We start from the raw sequence: 18,012 nt of genomic DNA, 5'->3' as shown, positions 1-18,012 counted from the left end.
CTTCTGGGAGCAGCTTTTAATAATGTAGTATCGTGTAGATAGCCTTGTAGCTCCACCTATAGAAGCCATGGCAGGAGATGGTGGGAAGAGGCAGGCATCAAAACTTCAGAGGTGGAGAGAAGACCTTTTGTGTTTGTGGAACTGACTCAGTTGAAGAGGACCTGGAGATTGGTGGGAATCCAGGCAGAAGTGGGTAGTGCCTGGATAGGGCTGGAAGGAGGCTGAGGACCTGGGAACCCCTCCCTCTGCAGCACTGCAATGTTGGAGCAAATCCCAGTGTGCCTTTGCTTCCACTCCCAGTTTGAAAAATAGAAACTGAATGTGAGTGTCTTGTGAGGCTAAAGGAAGGAAAAGGCTTGCAGTGTTTTGTGCTTGTGCTTTTATTTATTACTTGTTCTAATAATTATATATAATTGACTGAATATGATTAATAACATGGTAAAGTAAGTTCTAAAGGCAGTATCTCTCACATATACCAGTAACTAGGGATGGTGGTCCAACAGGCATCACTAAGCTTCTCCTTTTGAAATTAACCAGTAATTATGTATGGAAGTCATTTTCTTTAGAAGTCACTTGTGTTCTGGCATTCTGGAAGGAAATACTGCGGGGACCAAAGCAATGCAAGCAGTTCTGTGTACAAAGCGCCCTGCCTTCTGCCCAGATATAATTGGGATTATTAAATAATGAAAACTGGTACGTTCTTTTGTTAAATACTTGACAGGTGATTTAAGGGGAAAAATGAGAAGAGATGGAAAAACTCACAGAGTTTCTCAGGCACGATAATAAATTGAACTCGTAGATTTCCTTGCCAAATCTTCAAGGTATGATGGTAAAAGCATTTCCCTTTTAGTTAAGGAAATAATGGTGGTACTGCTAGAACAGGAGCAGGATTTAGCCCTGGAAGGGCTGTGTAACAAATTCTGTAAAGAGCAGAAGAATAATGAAGGTATGGGCTCTCAGAGCAGGGACGTTTATTTTTTGCAGTTGCCTAGCAACCCTGAAAACAAAATTGTAATATTAACTTAAATACTGTGAATTTTTAAACCCATGCGTACTGGGGGGAAGGTGAGGAGGAGAGTAAGCTCCACCAATATTCAGGAAGGAATTTTCAACTTCCATTTCAGCTTTTAGCTTTTTAGAAAATGAACAAAAGTAAAACCAAAAATCCTATCCCTCTCCAGTCAAATTTCCCTTCCTGATGCAGATTAGAGGTGATTTTCAGTTGGAAGAAGAAATCTGATAAGCAGCTTTCAGCTGGTAGAATGAAAAGCTACAGTTTATGTCATAACATGCTTTAGGAAGCTCTTTTCACAAACTTGCCCTTGATTAACTCTTCATAATAACGCTGCCATTTGCAGTGTCTAAATCAATTACTTCTAGAAGCACTTTTAGTATGTTTTGAATATCCTTTGCTGTCCTACACTGTCTGATCACAACCTGCCTCATTCCTTTTGACACGTATATCTCTGTTTAACCGTGAATCTCTGCCTTAGCAGGCAATCTTATGAGACATCCTAGACAGCACAAAAGAGATCCATGCTGAAAGAAAAGCATTTCTCATTAAGAAATACTTATTTGAAACATCTATACCATTAGAGCAGTACAGTTACAAGTACCTTTCTTTCCAAAGTGCTTTTTTTTGTCCAGGGAAGATTATCTTATGACTAAAAATAAATTCATATAATGGAATTATGTTTAATTTGCTCTCTTTCTTATTAAATACTCTTACTTGTCAAACCTCTTGGATGGAAATAATTCATGTTGTCAATAACACTGTTTTGGTTCCCCGCTTGAGGGAGATCTTATTGCTAGTTAAAAGAAACAAAATGAAAAGCAAACAGCATTTGATCAATGGAAGAATTTTCCACCAAAAGCTCACATGTAAAAGTAATTTATGGAAATAAACCACCATAGCTACCATATATTTAAACACAAGTATATTTAGGCTTTATGACTGTCCTTGGGGGAAGCTGCTGGCTGCAGCACACTCATCTGACAGTCATTTACTAGAACTATTTTGGTCAGTGATAGAAAGAACATGCAGTTAAGGTCAGCAGAAGTCCCTGCAGCAGTGGTGATCTGGAAGGCTCTGAAATGGTCAGCTTGGGAAGTTAAACCTGAAGCAAGCAGCATTATACATCCTCCCAGAGAGCCAAGCTCTGTGCTGGGCTGCCAGCAAGAGAACTCCCCTCGCAGCCAGATGACAGGAGGGGAGGTTGTCCCCTTTCTTCTTGGTGATAGCAAGAGTCCCCTGCATCTCTCCCTAGAGCAGGTGGTGCTGTGGGGCACTCCTGCCTCCCAAAGGCCAGTGGGAAGTTTGCCATTTGCTTGAGCTGGAGCAGCATGGGATTGTCAGCATGCGCAGTCACACGTGGAAGCCAGAGGGACATACAATTCCCTGGATTTCACTACAGATCAATTTTAAATAATAAAGTCTAGCTTTAAAATATGGAAGCAATGTGTTACTCAGAGTCATCATGTATCTAGACCGTGGAAGCAGATCCATTCGTGCTGCCTGGTTCCAGCAAGCTGTCACATCGAATAATTGATGTCTTTGAAGACAACAGGACATCTCTTTTCTGGGCAAACCAGCCCTACCTGCAGTGACCTGATTGTGCAAGGGGGATAGTCTAGAAGAGCTGTTCTTCAGTGGCTTCTCTGCAATAGCTGCCCATCTGGGCAATCCCCTTGCTGAAAGTGACACTTTCAGTCTGATTCAGAAGTAAACCAAATTAAGTTACAAAACAATGTTGTTTAATGTTGAATGTGTCTTTAAATATGGATTTAATGAGCATACCATTTGCTGTTAAATTTGCTCATGATAACCCCCCTCTGGCCTCCATTGGCAAGTCCTAAAATGCTGCCTGAGATAAATCAAAGTTACTGCAAAGTATTAAGATGCTTCTCTCCAGCAGAATTTATCTCTCCTGCTCTGCTGAAATCTTGAACTTCTCTGATATTTTTTGCAGTCAGATGGACATCAGCTTTCTTCATCTGATAGTTTTTTGATTTGTGTATCTGTAAAGTCCTCTGATTTTTATATTCTTTGGTGTGTTCTCTTACCTTGCTTTTGAGTTCCATATATGAAAGAGTGATGGATAAATGCCTCAAAAGAAAGAATGAGGAATAAATTTGGTAAATTACATCATTTATTCCAAAAAGTCATAACAGTGTAATTTTGGTGAGAAGAGCATTGTGTCTACGTTCTCCCCCTGCTATTAGTTTGAGCCAGGAGACAGCTCCCCTGACTTGAATCTTGGATCAGCATGTTGGCTCCACTGAGCAGTAAGAGAGAAAAAAGAGGAAGAGAATTGTAAAAAAGATCTATAAGCAAGAATGTCTCTATATATAGAAGTTTTCTGTGAAGCACCAGAAGGTCTTTAAGAATTAATGGTAAATTGGCCCAAATCATGCAGTGTTTATAAACTATACTGAGCTTGCTGTTTCTGCTCCAAAGAGGCATTGACAGGTTTTCTTTGGAATGACACAGTCTTGAACAAAAATGTGCACTTCCATTACATTCAGCTCTTTTTACTGATTTGGCGGGCTTTTTTTAATAATCCTTTATTGCTTGTTACTTAATTATTACAATTCAAGTATAAATACTAATAAGCAGTGAAGCGCATTGATTTTGCTGACTTGGCTGGGGGAAGAAGTAGATGTTACAGGATATATGGAAAATAACAAATTTAATTATTGGAACACAGCATACAGGGAGGTGAGACCTCTCTTCTCTTCTAAATCCTTCTGCTTAGTTCTGCAGTTGTAATCCTGACAACACAGAAAGAATGAATGCTGCTTGCTCTTCTTCCATTTGCAGGCTACTGCATAAGAATGGGTAGAAAAATGGACCAAGTTCTTTACTGACTGCCCCAGTCTCCTCCTTTGCTTACAGCAGCAAGTGTGTGAGGACACAGAGTGTAATTTGCTTCATCTTTAGAACAGGAAAACATCTTGTTTTCCACTCCAAGGAGGAATCTGAGGCAGGCTAGGGGATTCATTCTCAAGGCTGCAGAGATGAGCTCTTGGTCACATAAAGCAGTGTGAAATGGTAGGATCACAGTCAGTCATGACCAGGCAGTTGGGTTTTGCTCTGTAGAAGGTCCAACATTAGTCATTACAGCAAGGCATTGCATGGGAGGAGCTGCAAGAACACTGCTTGTTTAATCATACTTGAAAAGTAACCAGGAAATTAGAAACTGTAAAGGATGAAATATGAGAGACCTGGAAATGCTGATAGATTTGCAGAATACTGGAGGTATGTCAGTTCCCTCCAGTAACAGTAGGTTAGATTTCAGCTATTTGATCACAAAAGAAACAATGCAGGACTTTGTGTTTTCAGCTGTTTCCACTCAAACCTTTTTTGTTGCTGCTGTTGTAAAGGATGGAGTTCTTTGCTTTCTTTATCCCATGATGTGGGAGGATGCTCTGTTTTATTAGTAGACTACTGGTAAGAGATGGTGAAAGTTTAAGAGACAAATTTAGCACCAAAGTGTTGGACAATGAAAGAATTTAAAAAGGGCGGATGATGAGATTGTGTACTCGTGGTTCGCAGGAACCCATACTTGGTGTTGTCCTGATGAAGGAACTTGGGACAGTGCCATTTAAAAGTTACTATTTTCTGTCATAATACACCAGTTTGTAGAGTATGGTCAACAAAAGCTGCACCACTTCTATTTAAAGGTGACCAGTATTGGGTGTATCTTTTATGCACTTGAAATTCTTAACTATCCATAACAGAGAGAGGGAATTACATTTTTCCTTAGTTTATGCAGTCCAGCACGGTGCCTGGAGTATGTCCAGTGGTTACAAGAACGGGTGACCTAAGTGAGCAGCAGACAAGTGTAAAACCTGTCTGAGGCTTGTGCAGTAGACTCTTAATGTGCTTCCATTGCAAAGAAGGGGTTCCTGTCTTTGCAAAATACGAGCAACCTGAGCTGCTGCTCGCTGGGCAGAACGGCAGCAGAGCTCTGCTGGCCCCGCTAAGCCTGCAGCCTCTCTGAGCCCCTGGATTGCTGCACTGTGCACTGTCCCTGGGCGGGAGGCAGCAGGACCGCGTTCTTTGGTGTGCAGCATCGTGTGCTGCCTGCATCCTCTCTGAGCCCCTGGATCGCTGCACTGTGCACTGTCCCTGGGCGGGAGGCAGCAGGACCGCGTTCTTTGGTGTGCAGCATCGTGTGCTGCCTGCATCCTCTCTGAGCCCCTGGATCGCTGCACTGTGCACTGTCCCTGGGCAGGAGGCAGCAGGACCGTGTTCTTTGGTGTGCAGCATCGTGTGCTGCCTGCATCCTCTCTGAGCCCCTGGATCACTGCATGGTGCAGGGTCCCTGGGCAGGAGGCAGCAGGACCGCGTTCTTTGGTGTGCAGCGCCGTGTGCTGCATCCTCTCTGAGCCCCTGGATCGCTGCATGGTGCAGGGTCCCTGGGCAGGAGGCAGCAGGACCGCGTTCTTTGGTGTGCAGCACCCTGTGGGTGAGGCATGCTGGACACAAGGTCCCTCTAGTGAGGGCATCAGTAACAGCTTCTGCTTGGGAGGCAGCTGTGGAAATAGACATTGCAGGTTCCGAACTTCGCTAAATTGCACACGTCCGCATTCTGCTTGTCTGTGAATTGAAAGGGCTTAGAGATGATAAGAAAAATATGGGAAACTTGATGTATCCATCACCCAGGTCCTTCCTTTTTTTTTTTTTTTTTAATTTAGTAGTTTATATCTCTGTTAAATTTTTATTTCACATCGTTGTGTATTTCAATGGTCGGTGTGTATTCTCATCATCCAGATCTTGCAGAAAAAGAAAAATGACAAGGCTCGAGGTTACAGAATTTTTTAACCGAATGGCATTTTAGAGACAAGATGAAAGCAATTTTTGACCTTAAGGGCTATTTTTCACCTTCAGGACTATTAGTATGATGTCTTCCCTGAAAGTGCATGGATAGAGAATCTGAAGGGTTAGTGGCCGTGTTAGTGGAGAAGAATAAATCTACTTCTCCTAGTTTTTCCAGAAACTTCACACGTAACTGTGGACAATTCCATTCTATTTTTCCCAGAAATGTTTGCCTAAGAGAGGTAAATGGGTGACTACGTCAAGATGTTCTGCTACAGCAGTTATGAATGCCACCTATGCAAATCTTTGTGCATGGATTTTGGTTCTTTTAGTACTGTAAATCAAAATTACTTTTCTTGTGTGACTTTCTTTATGAAATAACAGATGATTGCTACCCTCTACAGACTGGAAATGATACTTGGAAAACTGATAATTACATCAGCAATTCCTTTTCCCCGTTGCCCACAAATTCAGTTTGGTTGCAAATTCACTTGACATCTGACAGTAGTAGTCACCTAGATCTAGAAATCCTCTCAACCCTGTGTTCTTCTAAACCTTTCACAGTATTCAGGTGGGTTTATTGTTAGCCTAACACATTGATCTTACATAGGGAAAATCAGTAGCAGGGAGGAAATAAATACTCAAAAAAGCCATTTTTATGTGTAGAGGCTTTGCACAGGTGGATAATCTGAGGAACACAGAAGAAATCATGAGGCTCTTTAATGTATTATGAAAACAACAAACCCAGCCACAGCACCTCTTGTGTGTGTTCTATACTCACTGCTGAGTGTTCACATGACTGTCATCCAAAATGCTGTTGCTTAATCCTAAGTGACATCTGATGAAAAGCACCATTTTGGGAATTACAAGCAGGAGGCTTATTTAAAGGAAGGGGAATCACAAGTACATGATGCAGCTTGCCTTTCAAGTGAGCATTTGAGGCTGAGTGAGGGAGATAGAGCATTATTCCTCCTTCAGCACAGAAACAGAGAAATGCAGAGGGATTTATCCCTTCTCTGTACACACATCAGCATCCTGGTAGTGGCCACCACAATAAGTGAGGCCTTAAGGAGGCTAAGCCCTCAGTTATGGCTCCCACTGGAGGTGCCAAGCCAGGACTGCAGGTTTGGGAAACACTGCCTGGCACCAGGGGCGGCCTCTCGGTGATTGCTCCCCATGTCAAGGCCAGCAGTTCTGTGTTTTGTTCAAAGAGGATGAATACAGGAAGAGTCTACAAGCCAGTCTGGGCAACTGTTACATCAGAAACTAAGGTGACAGCCCCAGAATCAGAGGTCTTAATGAATTACAAAAAGGCTGGTTCAGTTGTAAAGGTTTTTCATAACCCAACTCCTGGAATAAATGTAATCTTCAGGAAGCAGAGAAACAGTCAACTAGTGCAGATTGTCATTCTGGACTACTCAAGAGTTATGCAAACTTAAACACATTGCTTTAAAATTGTTAGTCTTACTTATTTTAGAATTATCATTTCATAATTCTACAAAAACAGTATTTTGTTTCCTTTGAGAAACATGCTTTAAAAAACTCATCATCTGTTACCAAACAGTATCTCTGGGGGTATTATACAGATCCTGAATGATTAACAGAGTTAATCACAGGGATGGTGCAATATAATTCTAGTGATTGGCAGTAATTAAGCTTGCTTTGTGTACAGTAAAACCATTTTGAGGAAACTTTTTCCTCTGTCTTCTAGAGGTTGACAGCCAGGTCTGGTAGAAAGGTGGTGTGTAGAGCTCAGGTGTGGTCTGAGAGATGTGATGTCTCTTGAACTACATTTTTTAAGTGGGCTGTCTGCATATAATCAGGAATATCTATCTTCAAAACAGGAGAACCCAATATGATAATAAACGTTTTCTTCAAGGAGGTTTTGAAGATCCACTAGTTTTATTCAATCTTAAAGGTTTTGGGTTTGGGATTTTTTTTGCTTCTGAGAAAGTCATGAGCGCTCTGAAATGCTATTGATCACAAGGCACAACTTCCCCAATTCACAGCAACACACACAATCTCTATCACACATGGACAGGTTTTGTTACTGCTTGATTTTCCTCTTGTTTGCAGAGGAATCTGTGAATATCTGTAACATCTTCCTACAACTTCTGCATTTACAGGGACATGGCTGAAGAGTAGTTTGGGCATTGTACAACAAGAAGGAAATCAGTTGACTTGGACTTATATTGCACCTCAGCTGGGCTACTGGGTTGCAGCTATGTCACCTACTATCCCAGGTAAGATGGAATTGGATTTTATTGATAGTTGCAGCACTGGGTAATTATTTATTCCTATATGATGTTTATATTTTTCAGAATGACCTCATCTGAGATGCCACAGCTTGATCAATAATGGATTATTAGAAAACAGAAATCTGAAAGTAAAGGGCTAAAATGTTTTCAGAACAGTGTGGGGTAACCCTGGTGCTCAAAATATCTGCATCATTTCAGTGAGGAACATTTCAAAGTGTTCCTGCTTTGATGCATTTGTGTCACCACTGCCTGATAGAGCCATTGCTAGAAAACGATGGTAGTCATAGATTCAGTGTGCTGGCTTTCCAGCAGGTAGAAAAACAGGTGCTGTGAAGTTTCTGTACAGAAACTCACAGAGATATGGATTTATCTAAAACAAGTATTATCCTGGGTTAGACACTAATGTATGGATGGTTTGATTGATTGAGACTTTTTTCCTTTTGCACGGAGGATGCCCATTTTGCCCTGAGCTATGCTTTGCATCATCTTGGTAACTGATTAATTTGCACTGTGAATAACTTAGCTTAGAAGTTCTAGGAGGTATATTAGAGTGGCATTAGTACAGAGCTGACTGGTTGCCATCTGCAAACCTCTTGGCATAACTGTAAAAAATGGCTTTGAATTAGGCATTAATTTTATGTGCTTTGGAGATTATTAATGCTGCAACTTCTGCTTCCTTTTTTCTGTCTGTGGCTGCCTCAGATTTCTCAGTATTGGCTCTTCAGCCACCAATAATCTGAGATATCTCTGTGTATAAAAGAGCCAATCAATTAAAAAAAACCCAAAAAACACCAGAACTCCCTACAGATTTTCTTTATTCGGTTTTCCTAATAAATAAACAAATTAAAAAAAAAAAAAAAATTCGAATCCAGTAGAAATATAGAAATGAAAACATGCTTGCCTTGGCTGTGTAAGCTCAATAAACTAAATATAACCAACAAAACAAACTCTTACATGAGGACAAGTTTTAAAGTCTACTCATACATATCATGAAGTTGTTTCATAATGTGCAAGCTTTTTATATGAGGTTCTGTTAAATGATAGATATTAAATGCTGGGATATTCAATTGATTTCATTGCTGAACAGAATTTAGAGGCAGGTGCAGATCTGAATAAGCTATCATATTAAATTTAATGGAATTTTACAAAATATTTGTTCTTGAAGAAAAAGCAACTGCTCTGAGCCAAACATTTCCCAGTACAGCTCTGTCCCAGATTGCAAAGAAGTCCCACTAGTCATGGAATTGTGCTTGTAACTCTGAGGTTACAAGGCCTTTGTCTCTTAACAAGAGAAGGCTTGTTTGTCCTTGTGATTTACCTTGTATAGCAGAGTTTCTACTGTATTTTTCTTTTCCTCCCCTCTAGGGCTAGATCTGAGTTCCTAAAACACTGTTGCAATGGGAACAACATTTTCATGAAAAATTCAAGTGATTTATCTTGTCTTCTTTTTGCTTAATCTCCTAAAGCAACAGTAAAATCATATATATAATGGTAGTGGTGGGACAGAATGTATAAATATTTAAATTTCCCAAATGTAATATAATTTATGTTACTTTTAATAATTTAAATTTTTGCATATTTTATCTCCTAATTGAATCTATTTGATTTCCTATCTCAAAAATGGACAAAAATTATCTTTGTTTTCCTAGCAGTGGCTCTACAGACCACTCAAGATCCACAGATGAGGTTTTTCTCTCTAAGTTGGCCAAGTTTGCTGTCCTACACAGTACATGCATGTTAGTCTGCCAGCTGGTGCTGTGCCTCCTTGTCTGCAGATGAAAATTGGGGTCTTTATTTCAAAATCATCATTAGGATTTTACAAACCAACTGGGTCACACATGCATAATCGTGAACAGATGTTGTCCACATGTGTGCATTTCTTTGTGTGGTAGAACATTTACTAAGCATCATTTAAACCTGAAGTTACAACACTGTTTCACTAGTGGCCTGTTAATTAAAGCTACTGAATGTCTGCTTGGTTTGGCTTGACCTAGACTTCAGAGCACCAACACATCTTCCAGCAAATCAGACTGCAGTGTCTGTACTGTTTGGTGGGAAGAGCCACAGATGTTAAAGAGCAGTTGTTGCCCACAGTGTTGCTTCGTGCATTACAGCGTTCAGATGGATTTTCTCCAGGGGTGAGAGCTTTGGCTTGGTGTCAGCATTAGGACCTGGAAAGCAGCATTCACTGATGCATGCTCCCATTGAAACTAGCTGCTTTTCCACAGAATGACCTAGTTGGACTTGCAGCCGTGAAAACCAGCACATGCTTTCTCCACAGTTTGCTCCCTTCTCTAGAGATGGGTTGCTCAGTAGGCACCAGGGCTATGATCAGCAGTGTTGCACAGCACCCTCATAATAAGGGAAGGTGTCCCTCACCTTGTTCAACTGTTGTTCCTCTTCCTGTTTGCAGATTATGACAGGTTTAAATTCTCTTTTCTGGCCTTCCAGGTCCCGTTGTAACACACGACATTACCAGCTATCACACAATGTTTCTTCTGGCAATTTTAGGAGGGATGGCTCTCATACTTCTAGTCTTGCTGTGTCTGCTTTTGTATTATTGCAGGTAAGATTCACCATCCTGGTTACTTAGTTCATGTTGAAAATAGAATCTTTTTTTTTTTGCTTATGAAATTAAAAACTTGTATTGAAACATTTTTCCTTTGGGGGGAAAAAAAGGCAAAGCAAATGCTTGAAAAATAAAAAAAACAATGAGATCAAATTTCCTGTGTTCCTGGTTACATGCAGCATATGAATCCCTGCCTTTGGGAGGATGGTAGTTGAGTGAATCACACACATCTGTACCTGCGTTCTCCATGTAATTTCCTATTGAACGTGGACATAGGTTCAAGATCTCTGTACCTGTTATGCATTTGCAAATGATCTTTCTACTGGCGTTGTATTAAAATGAATGTTAATTTATCAGCAAATGCCTACTAATGAGTGATTTTGTGCTTGCCTTCTCTAGACATTTACTCCAGTTTGTAATTGGTACTTGAAATATTTCCCAAATGACATTAGTTATTCTTTAATTTTATCTTCACTGCTGGGATAAGCTTTTAATTTTTAGATTATGTAATAAAAGTTCAATTCCCCTAATACTAATCTCTGCTTAAAAGTCTTCTGTTAAGATGCACTTGCTTCTCTTGTTTCTGTGTACAACAGTCATAAAAGTGTAACTTCTTTTGTTACTGGCTTTTATAGAAGAAAATGTCTAAGACCACGTCAACATCATAAGAAACTGCAGCTTTCGACAGCACTGGACACTTCTAAGAAGGATCAAGCGACTTCGATGTCCCATATAAATTTAATATTTTCACGTCGTGAGTCAGAATTTCCAGGTGGATTGTCCGTTGCTAGCAATGGACACGCTGAAAACTCAGGGGCAAAGGAATTAATCAGTGCTGTCCACATGGAGATGGTATCACCTACTGGAGAAGCAGATATGCATACACCTATGCTCAAACACTCCTTCAGTACTTCCCAGGAGTTTAGTTCCCGAGAGGAGCTGCTTTCTGACAAGGAAAAAGACAAGAGCAGAATTTCCTTGGATGACCTGACTCCCAGTGGGTCTCTAAGAAAAGACTACCACAAGTCAGCAGATAGTTTTCCTCTAAAGACAAGAAAATCTACAGAAACAGCTGAAGGCTATGAGTCCCCTATCAAAGATGAATATAGGAGAAGTTACAATGCTATGCTGTCTCAGCCTTTATTTGAAAAGCAGGAGAGAGAAATTCAAGTATCTATGAACCATATTGCTACTGGAAGTAAGTACAATATTCAGGAACAAATATACCCCCCACCTTCAGCCCCTGAAAAAGAGCTGCTGGACTGCAGACCTACTGATTGTATGATGTCTCGTTCAGTCGATCACCTTGAAAGACCTACGTCTTTCCCCCGACCCGGTCAGTTAATCTGCTGCAATTCCGTTGACCAAGTCAATGACAGTGTTTACAGAAAGGTTTTGCCTGCACTGGTCATCCCAGGTCATTACATGAAGCTGCCTGGAGAACACCCTTTTGTTAGCCAGCCCCTGGTTGTCCCAGCTGACCAGCAGATTGATATAGAAAGACTTCAGGCTGAGCTTCCAAACCCTCACGCGCGGCTTTTCCCACACCCTGCCCAGCAGCTGCAGCCCCAGCAGTTGGCATCCCAAGCAATATCTCAGCAACATTTGCAAGATGCAGGTGCAGCTGAGTGGAGTCAGCAAAATGCTTCCATGTCTGAATCTATTTCCATTCCTGCCTCTCTTAATGATGCGTCCCTGGCTCAGATGAATAGCGAAGTGCAGCTTCTTACAGAAAAGGCTTTGATGGAATTAGGAGGTGGGAAGCCATTGCCTCATCCTCGAGCATGGTTTGTTTCTCTAGATGGGCGTTCTAATGCTCACGTTAGACATTCATACATTGATCTCCAAAGAGCTGGTAGGAACGGGAGTAACGATGCCAGTTTGGACTCTGGTGTTGACATGAATGAACCAAAATCTGCCCGAAAGGGAAGAGGAGATCATCTGTCTGCGCCCCAGAGTCACCCCCCAGTGCAGGAGCACCAGCAGAGAGAGCGGAAGGTTGCAGATAGCACAGCTTACACACAGCTTGTGTACTTGGATGATATGGACCAGAGTGGCAGCGAGTGTGGAACGGCAGTTTGTAGCCCTGAGGACAATGCTCTCCGATGCCTCCTAGAAGGCACCAGTAAAAGAAGTGGTGCGCAGCTGCCCAGCCTGCAGGAGGAAACCAGAACTGTGGATACCAAACCAGAGCCATTAACTAGTCCTGAACATGGAACATCCATTCAAGATGATGATGATGAGGAGGAGGATGAGGAAGATGACCAAGGTGAAGATAAGAAGAGTCCTTGGCAGAAACGAGAGGAAAGACCACTAATGACTTTCAATCTAAAGTGAGCTATTGTGAAAATCCACCCTTCAGTGGAGTATAAAATTGCCAAATATCCTTTCTGTGGAAGTGCTTGATATTTTTTTCTTTTTTTCTTCTTCTTTTTTTTTATGTTGTGGAGAGAAAAGAGAAAAACAAACTGTGGTGAGCAACATTCGACAGAACTTAAATGCATTACTGTGTAAATGTTAGAAAAGAATTAAAATCATTCCTCTGATTTAACAGCTGCCTCCAGTGAGATAGCTGAACAAAGAGTGTGATTGTTATTCCATATACTTGATATTGGTCATCCAGGATGTTGAAAATACGACAAATTGTTTTGGTTGGTTTATGACCTCAATCTCCTTATGAATGGGAGCTGGTAAAGCTTTTGTTTTGTAGGCCAATTTTATGTTGATAATGCTACTGAAAGTATCTTAAAAACAGGAGTTTGACACATGGTGTCCAAAGTTGTGCATTATCTCAATGAAAGGCTATGCATTGCTGCTTTTAGTACTATTTTGCTTATACTATGCTTTTCTTAATTTTACAAGTTGGTTGTAAACATTTTATGTCCTTTGTTATAAACTACTCAGCAATTTATTTTAATGTACAACTGCAGGAAACTTGAGTAGCATCCCTTAGCATTGAAGCCTTTTTATGAAACCAAACTGAACTTTGTGTCGACTAAGATTCCTCCAATTCTGGTACCATTTTCTCAAAGTGCCTTTTTTACAGTAACAATGAACAGTCCCTTCTTTTGCTAAGTCCTTTTAATTGACCCCATTTGAGATTTTATAAACTTCTGAACTTCTACCTTTTATTTTAAGCTGCATGCCAAGAGTCCCATTTTGTGCTGAGCATTTCTCATTTCAATACAGTGTATTCTGTAGCTATCATGTATATTGTGGATTCTGTTTAGCCAGGATAGACTTAGAAGACATTTTAAAGGGCCCTGAGTAGCCAAGAAGATAGTTTCATTGACTGTATATATTGTTAGTTTCCTCCGGAATCACATGAGCTCATATAAAATCATCGACTGGGCAAGTAGACTGAATGTGTCTAGAAAAATTTGGGGAAAAAACAGATGTACTGTCCAAAAGTGCCAGAATTACTCTTCTGTGCTTTTTCCATACAGAGCTGCTTGGTTATCCAAAAATTATAATTGAAAATAAACTGCAAAAAGTATCTTTGTCGATTTTTTTTCCTCTGTTAGTGGTTATCACATTATTTTATATTATTTAAAAAGAAACATACTTTGGTTTCATATTTCCTGTGCATATTTATGCTCATGTGACTTACTTTCTTTTGCAGGTCTCATGAGCTTTAGTCAGTACTGAAATTTAGACCCCCTTTTCAGAAAAGCATCCTCTGTATCTTGATAAGTACGTAATGATGTGCTTAAGTATCACTAAAGACATTGGAAATGAAATCCTGGTACCACCAAAATTTCCCTGTGGAGTCACACTTCCCATGGGCCAGTTTTCTTTCTGAGATTTCTGTGGGTATTCGCACTTACTGCACTCTTTTCACTTTTTCATTAATTGGGTTCAAAGAAGAGGAAGTGTGTGACTTCCACTTTTGTGGAATCCTTTGTATGCATTCAGCTTACCGTGTTTCATTCGGTTATTTTTATGCAGATTAGCAGCAGTCATGCTTGCTAAAGTTATTAAGTAATCTCCAAAGTGATTTAAGTGCTATATAGTTCCTATTTAATTTGTAATAATAAGTCCCAACTCACATTCATTGATTCATTTTCAGTAAATTTCAAGGTTTTCATAGAAAGCGAGTCTTGTAATTTCCATCTTACTGTCTGTCTTACCTGGGAACCTGATCTCTAGCCAGGAGCTGAGTCTCAATTTGCTAGTTCCTAGGTCAATGCTCCTTTCCAGCCTCAAAGCCAGATCACCTTTTGCTTTGGTTCATTTTTGAAAGTGGTATGTGTTGTAAAAGGAATCTAAAATACTGTGGAGTGCATTGAATATTGAAATCACCGTATTAGCACTAAATTACATTTGACTCATTGTGTGTGTGCCAGGTCCTTTCCTGTTCTGTTTAGGAATTTTGTACTGACCACCTGTGAACTGGTTTTGGGCTCTGGATTACTTATTGTCAGTTTGTGCAAGGTCACTGAACGGAAAAATACTGCTTTAAGGGCATAGGATTTATCAGATGTCAGTAAGTGCTGGTAATACAGTGTCACTTATTAATCAGAATGCTGCATAAGTAAACATTCTGAATAAAATGTCCACATACTAGAATTATTGTGCTATTTAATTTCAAGTTTTCTGTTGTCTTAAATCTGTCATTTTTAATTACATTCTTTTTCACATTCCTTTGCAAAGTTTCCATCATTGCTATCTTGTAAAGTGAGATTGTTGCTATTAAATTGCAGTGGTTTGTTTCTTTCATTGTGTTGGTTTTATGTTCAAAATACTTCATTTGATGATTTATGGTCCTAATATACTTGAACATAATTGAACAGACACAATGTGGGTATGTTTCGAATCGTCTTTAAAATAGAATTTTTTGATTGGTGTGATAGTTTAATTTAGCAAAATATATAGTTTATGAAATGTATTTATCTACATCCATACCTGGGCCATATGCTAAATTAAACTGGAATAGAGTTAATGCAGATCAGATAACAGGTTAAGATTAGAGTATATTGTGCCTAATCTAAAAGTCCAGTGATAAGTTCCATTTTAATTTTCAAAAACTTAATGAGGAAGATACATCATTAAAATACAAAGACATTTTCTTGTATATTGCAGTTGCACAGTGAAGCAAGTACCAATAAAGTTTAGAAAACACAGAGAACAAAATATAACTTGAATAGGTCTTGGCAGCAGCAGCTCCACGTCCATGTAGAAGATAACCTAGAAAAGCAGTTGTTTTCCTATTTTATGATGGCAGATAATAGTAAGGAAAAAACTCAAGCTTGTAATGACAAAGCTTACAAAAATTATAAAATATGTTTGTCTTAGAAAAATACTAGAAACAAATCTCCAAAGTTCAGGTTCATTTTTATCACGGGCTCTGAAATGTTGGCGTTGTTGGGGGTTAATACACGCATTAAGAGTCCATTCACTTCATGGTTGTCCCCCAGCTCCCACTTTGTTCTTGCTCGAACACTTGCTTCTCAAAGCATATTAAACCATCTGTAAAGCACCTTCACTTATTGTGATAATGACCTATTATTACTCGATTAAGTGCTTTGTCAGGGTACCAGCATGCTGAACCCTCTGCAAATATAGGGACAAGAACTGGTCATTGCCTCGGAGCATTTGCAATCGAACATGTTAGACAAATTATACAAATTTGTGGTACTGATCTGAGATGAACAGATTACAGAGGAAAGCCCAGCGTTTGGAAATTGCTCATAATGCTTTTCTTTGTTGCAGGGAGGACGGAGTAGCTTTAGTAGAGTGAATTAAGCACTCTTGAAATACCTCGGCAATATTTTAATTTTCTGCCCTTCATTCTATGAATGCTCTCAGGGACCAATTTTATCTCGCTATTCTGAACCAGTATGTTTGAAATTGGTAGGAAATCCAATGTCCTATGTAGGGTTTAGCCTATAGAACAGTACAGTTATAAATGAGCAAGTGTTGGATGAGATATTTACTCTTACTCTAGGAAGGTCCATAGTGAATCAAAAAGGCTTTTTTTCTTAAGAATTCATCTGGGAATTAAAATTTATTATAACACAGTAATCAACTATCAATAGTCTGTAACTTGGAGCATAGTAGGGTCCATGCAGTACATCCTTGGATTTGGTCAAAGGAGAAGGGTGTCTGTTTACTTTTCCAAAATACGTGTGCGACAGATAGGGTTTTTCTGAATCAGTGCTGCTGTTTGATCTCTAGCATTTGAGATTCAAATTGTGGTATCTGCCACCTGGTGGTGAACTGCTACTGCAGACGTGCTGGAGCAGTTTATCATTTCAATATAAGCACAGTTAACAACTTCAGTAACACCAGCAGGCAGCTGGCACAGGATCATCAGTTGTTTGCTGGGCCTGCTGTCAGTCCAAGTGCAGAGATCCCTGCCAGCTGAGACACCTTGCCCAGCCTCTTTGCTGGGGGAGTATTCAGCTTATGACATCTCCATTCAAATCAAAATGAAAAGCCATCACGGATGGCTCTGTATTCTGCCTTGTTAATACCACCTTGGGTTTAGATTAAAATAAAATAAAAACAAATTTAACTACTAACTGTCTCCAAAGTTGAGAAAAATAGGAGTAACTCAATTATTCTTTTCCTGTTCCTCTGCTTACAGACAGATAAACTGTCAGGTTCAACACTAACCTTACTCATAATGCTAACCTTTACTATTATTGTGTATATGTGTGTGTGTGTGTATATATATAAACACACACATATATATATATACTCATAATATCTATTATGCTATATCATATGCCATGATAGATATGTACATACACTAGATTTTCATCACATCTGCTATTTTCATTTCTTTGCTGTAAAACATATGGAATTGGAGCTTCAGGTGAACAAATAGGCAGCTGTCAAGTTCAACTTTCAGAATAGAGGTGCTTTTTTTATTACATTTACTCATGTAATTCCACCTGTTAAATTGAGACCAGATACCATCTTCTATTTGTCCGTAATAACAGAAAGGGCATCTAGTTCTATTCAGCTGTAATCCTCTGGTATCCACAGGTAATTACTTTGCAAACTGTGGCACCTGATCTATTATCACTAAACTGAAGTATTTCTTGTTTTATTGATGTGCTTTTCTTCTAGGAATGAACAGTGCCGGTTAATTTGTTTGATCATTAAATAGCTATTCTGCCTTAGAGACTTACAGCCACGGGGAAGGAAAATGTGATGACAGCAGGGAGGTACAAATGAAATACTTGTTTACAGGTTATTTTTGTAATTCTGTAGAGAAGGACTTTGTGTTCACATAACTAGAAAGACAGACTCCTCAATAAACTCAACTGAGGAATGCTCCTGACAGTTTTATATTATAAAGGGAGGAAATGGTGTTTAAAATAATGGTGTGAGATGAGAAATCCCACTTTCAAAGG

The 18,012-nt window shown here is 39.7% G+C and overlaps 1 protein-coding gene across 2 annotated transcripts in view; it reads left to right on the top strand.

Moving 5' to 3' along the window:
- FAM171A1 (family with sequence similarity 171 member A1) overlaps window positions 1-15,364 on the top strand; it is an 86,224-nt gene extending 70,860 nt beyond the window's left edge. For both annotated transcript variants that reach the window (XM_040079788.2, XM_040079798.2), the window contains 3 exons: window positions 7,948-8,064; window positions 10,531-10,645; window positions 11,284-15,364. In XM_040079788.2, the coding sequence (XP_039935722.1) occupies window positions 7,948-8,064; window positions 10,531-10,645; window positions 11,284-12,985 (1,934 nt within the window). In that variant the 3' untranslated portion in view covers window positions 12,986-15,364. The remainder of the gene's footprint in view (window positions 1-7,947; window positions 8,065-10,530; window positions 10,646-11,283) is intronic.
- The last annotated feature ends 2,648 nt before the right edge of the window (window positions 15,365-18,012 follow it).

Source organism: Hirundo rustica, chromosome 1, assembly GCF_015227805.2.
Source record: "Hirundo rustica isolate bHirRus1 chromosome 1, bHirRus1.pri.v3, whole genome shotgun sequence".
In the NCBI taxonomy this organism is placed as follows: domain Eukaryota; kingdom Metazoa; phylum Chordata; class Aves; order Passeriformes; family Hirundinidae; genus Hirundo; species Hirundo rustica.
Note: the sequence above shows the minus strand (reverse complement) of the source record. Positions and strands in the feature narration are given on the sequence as shown.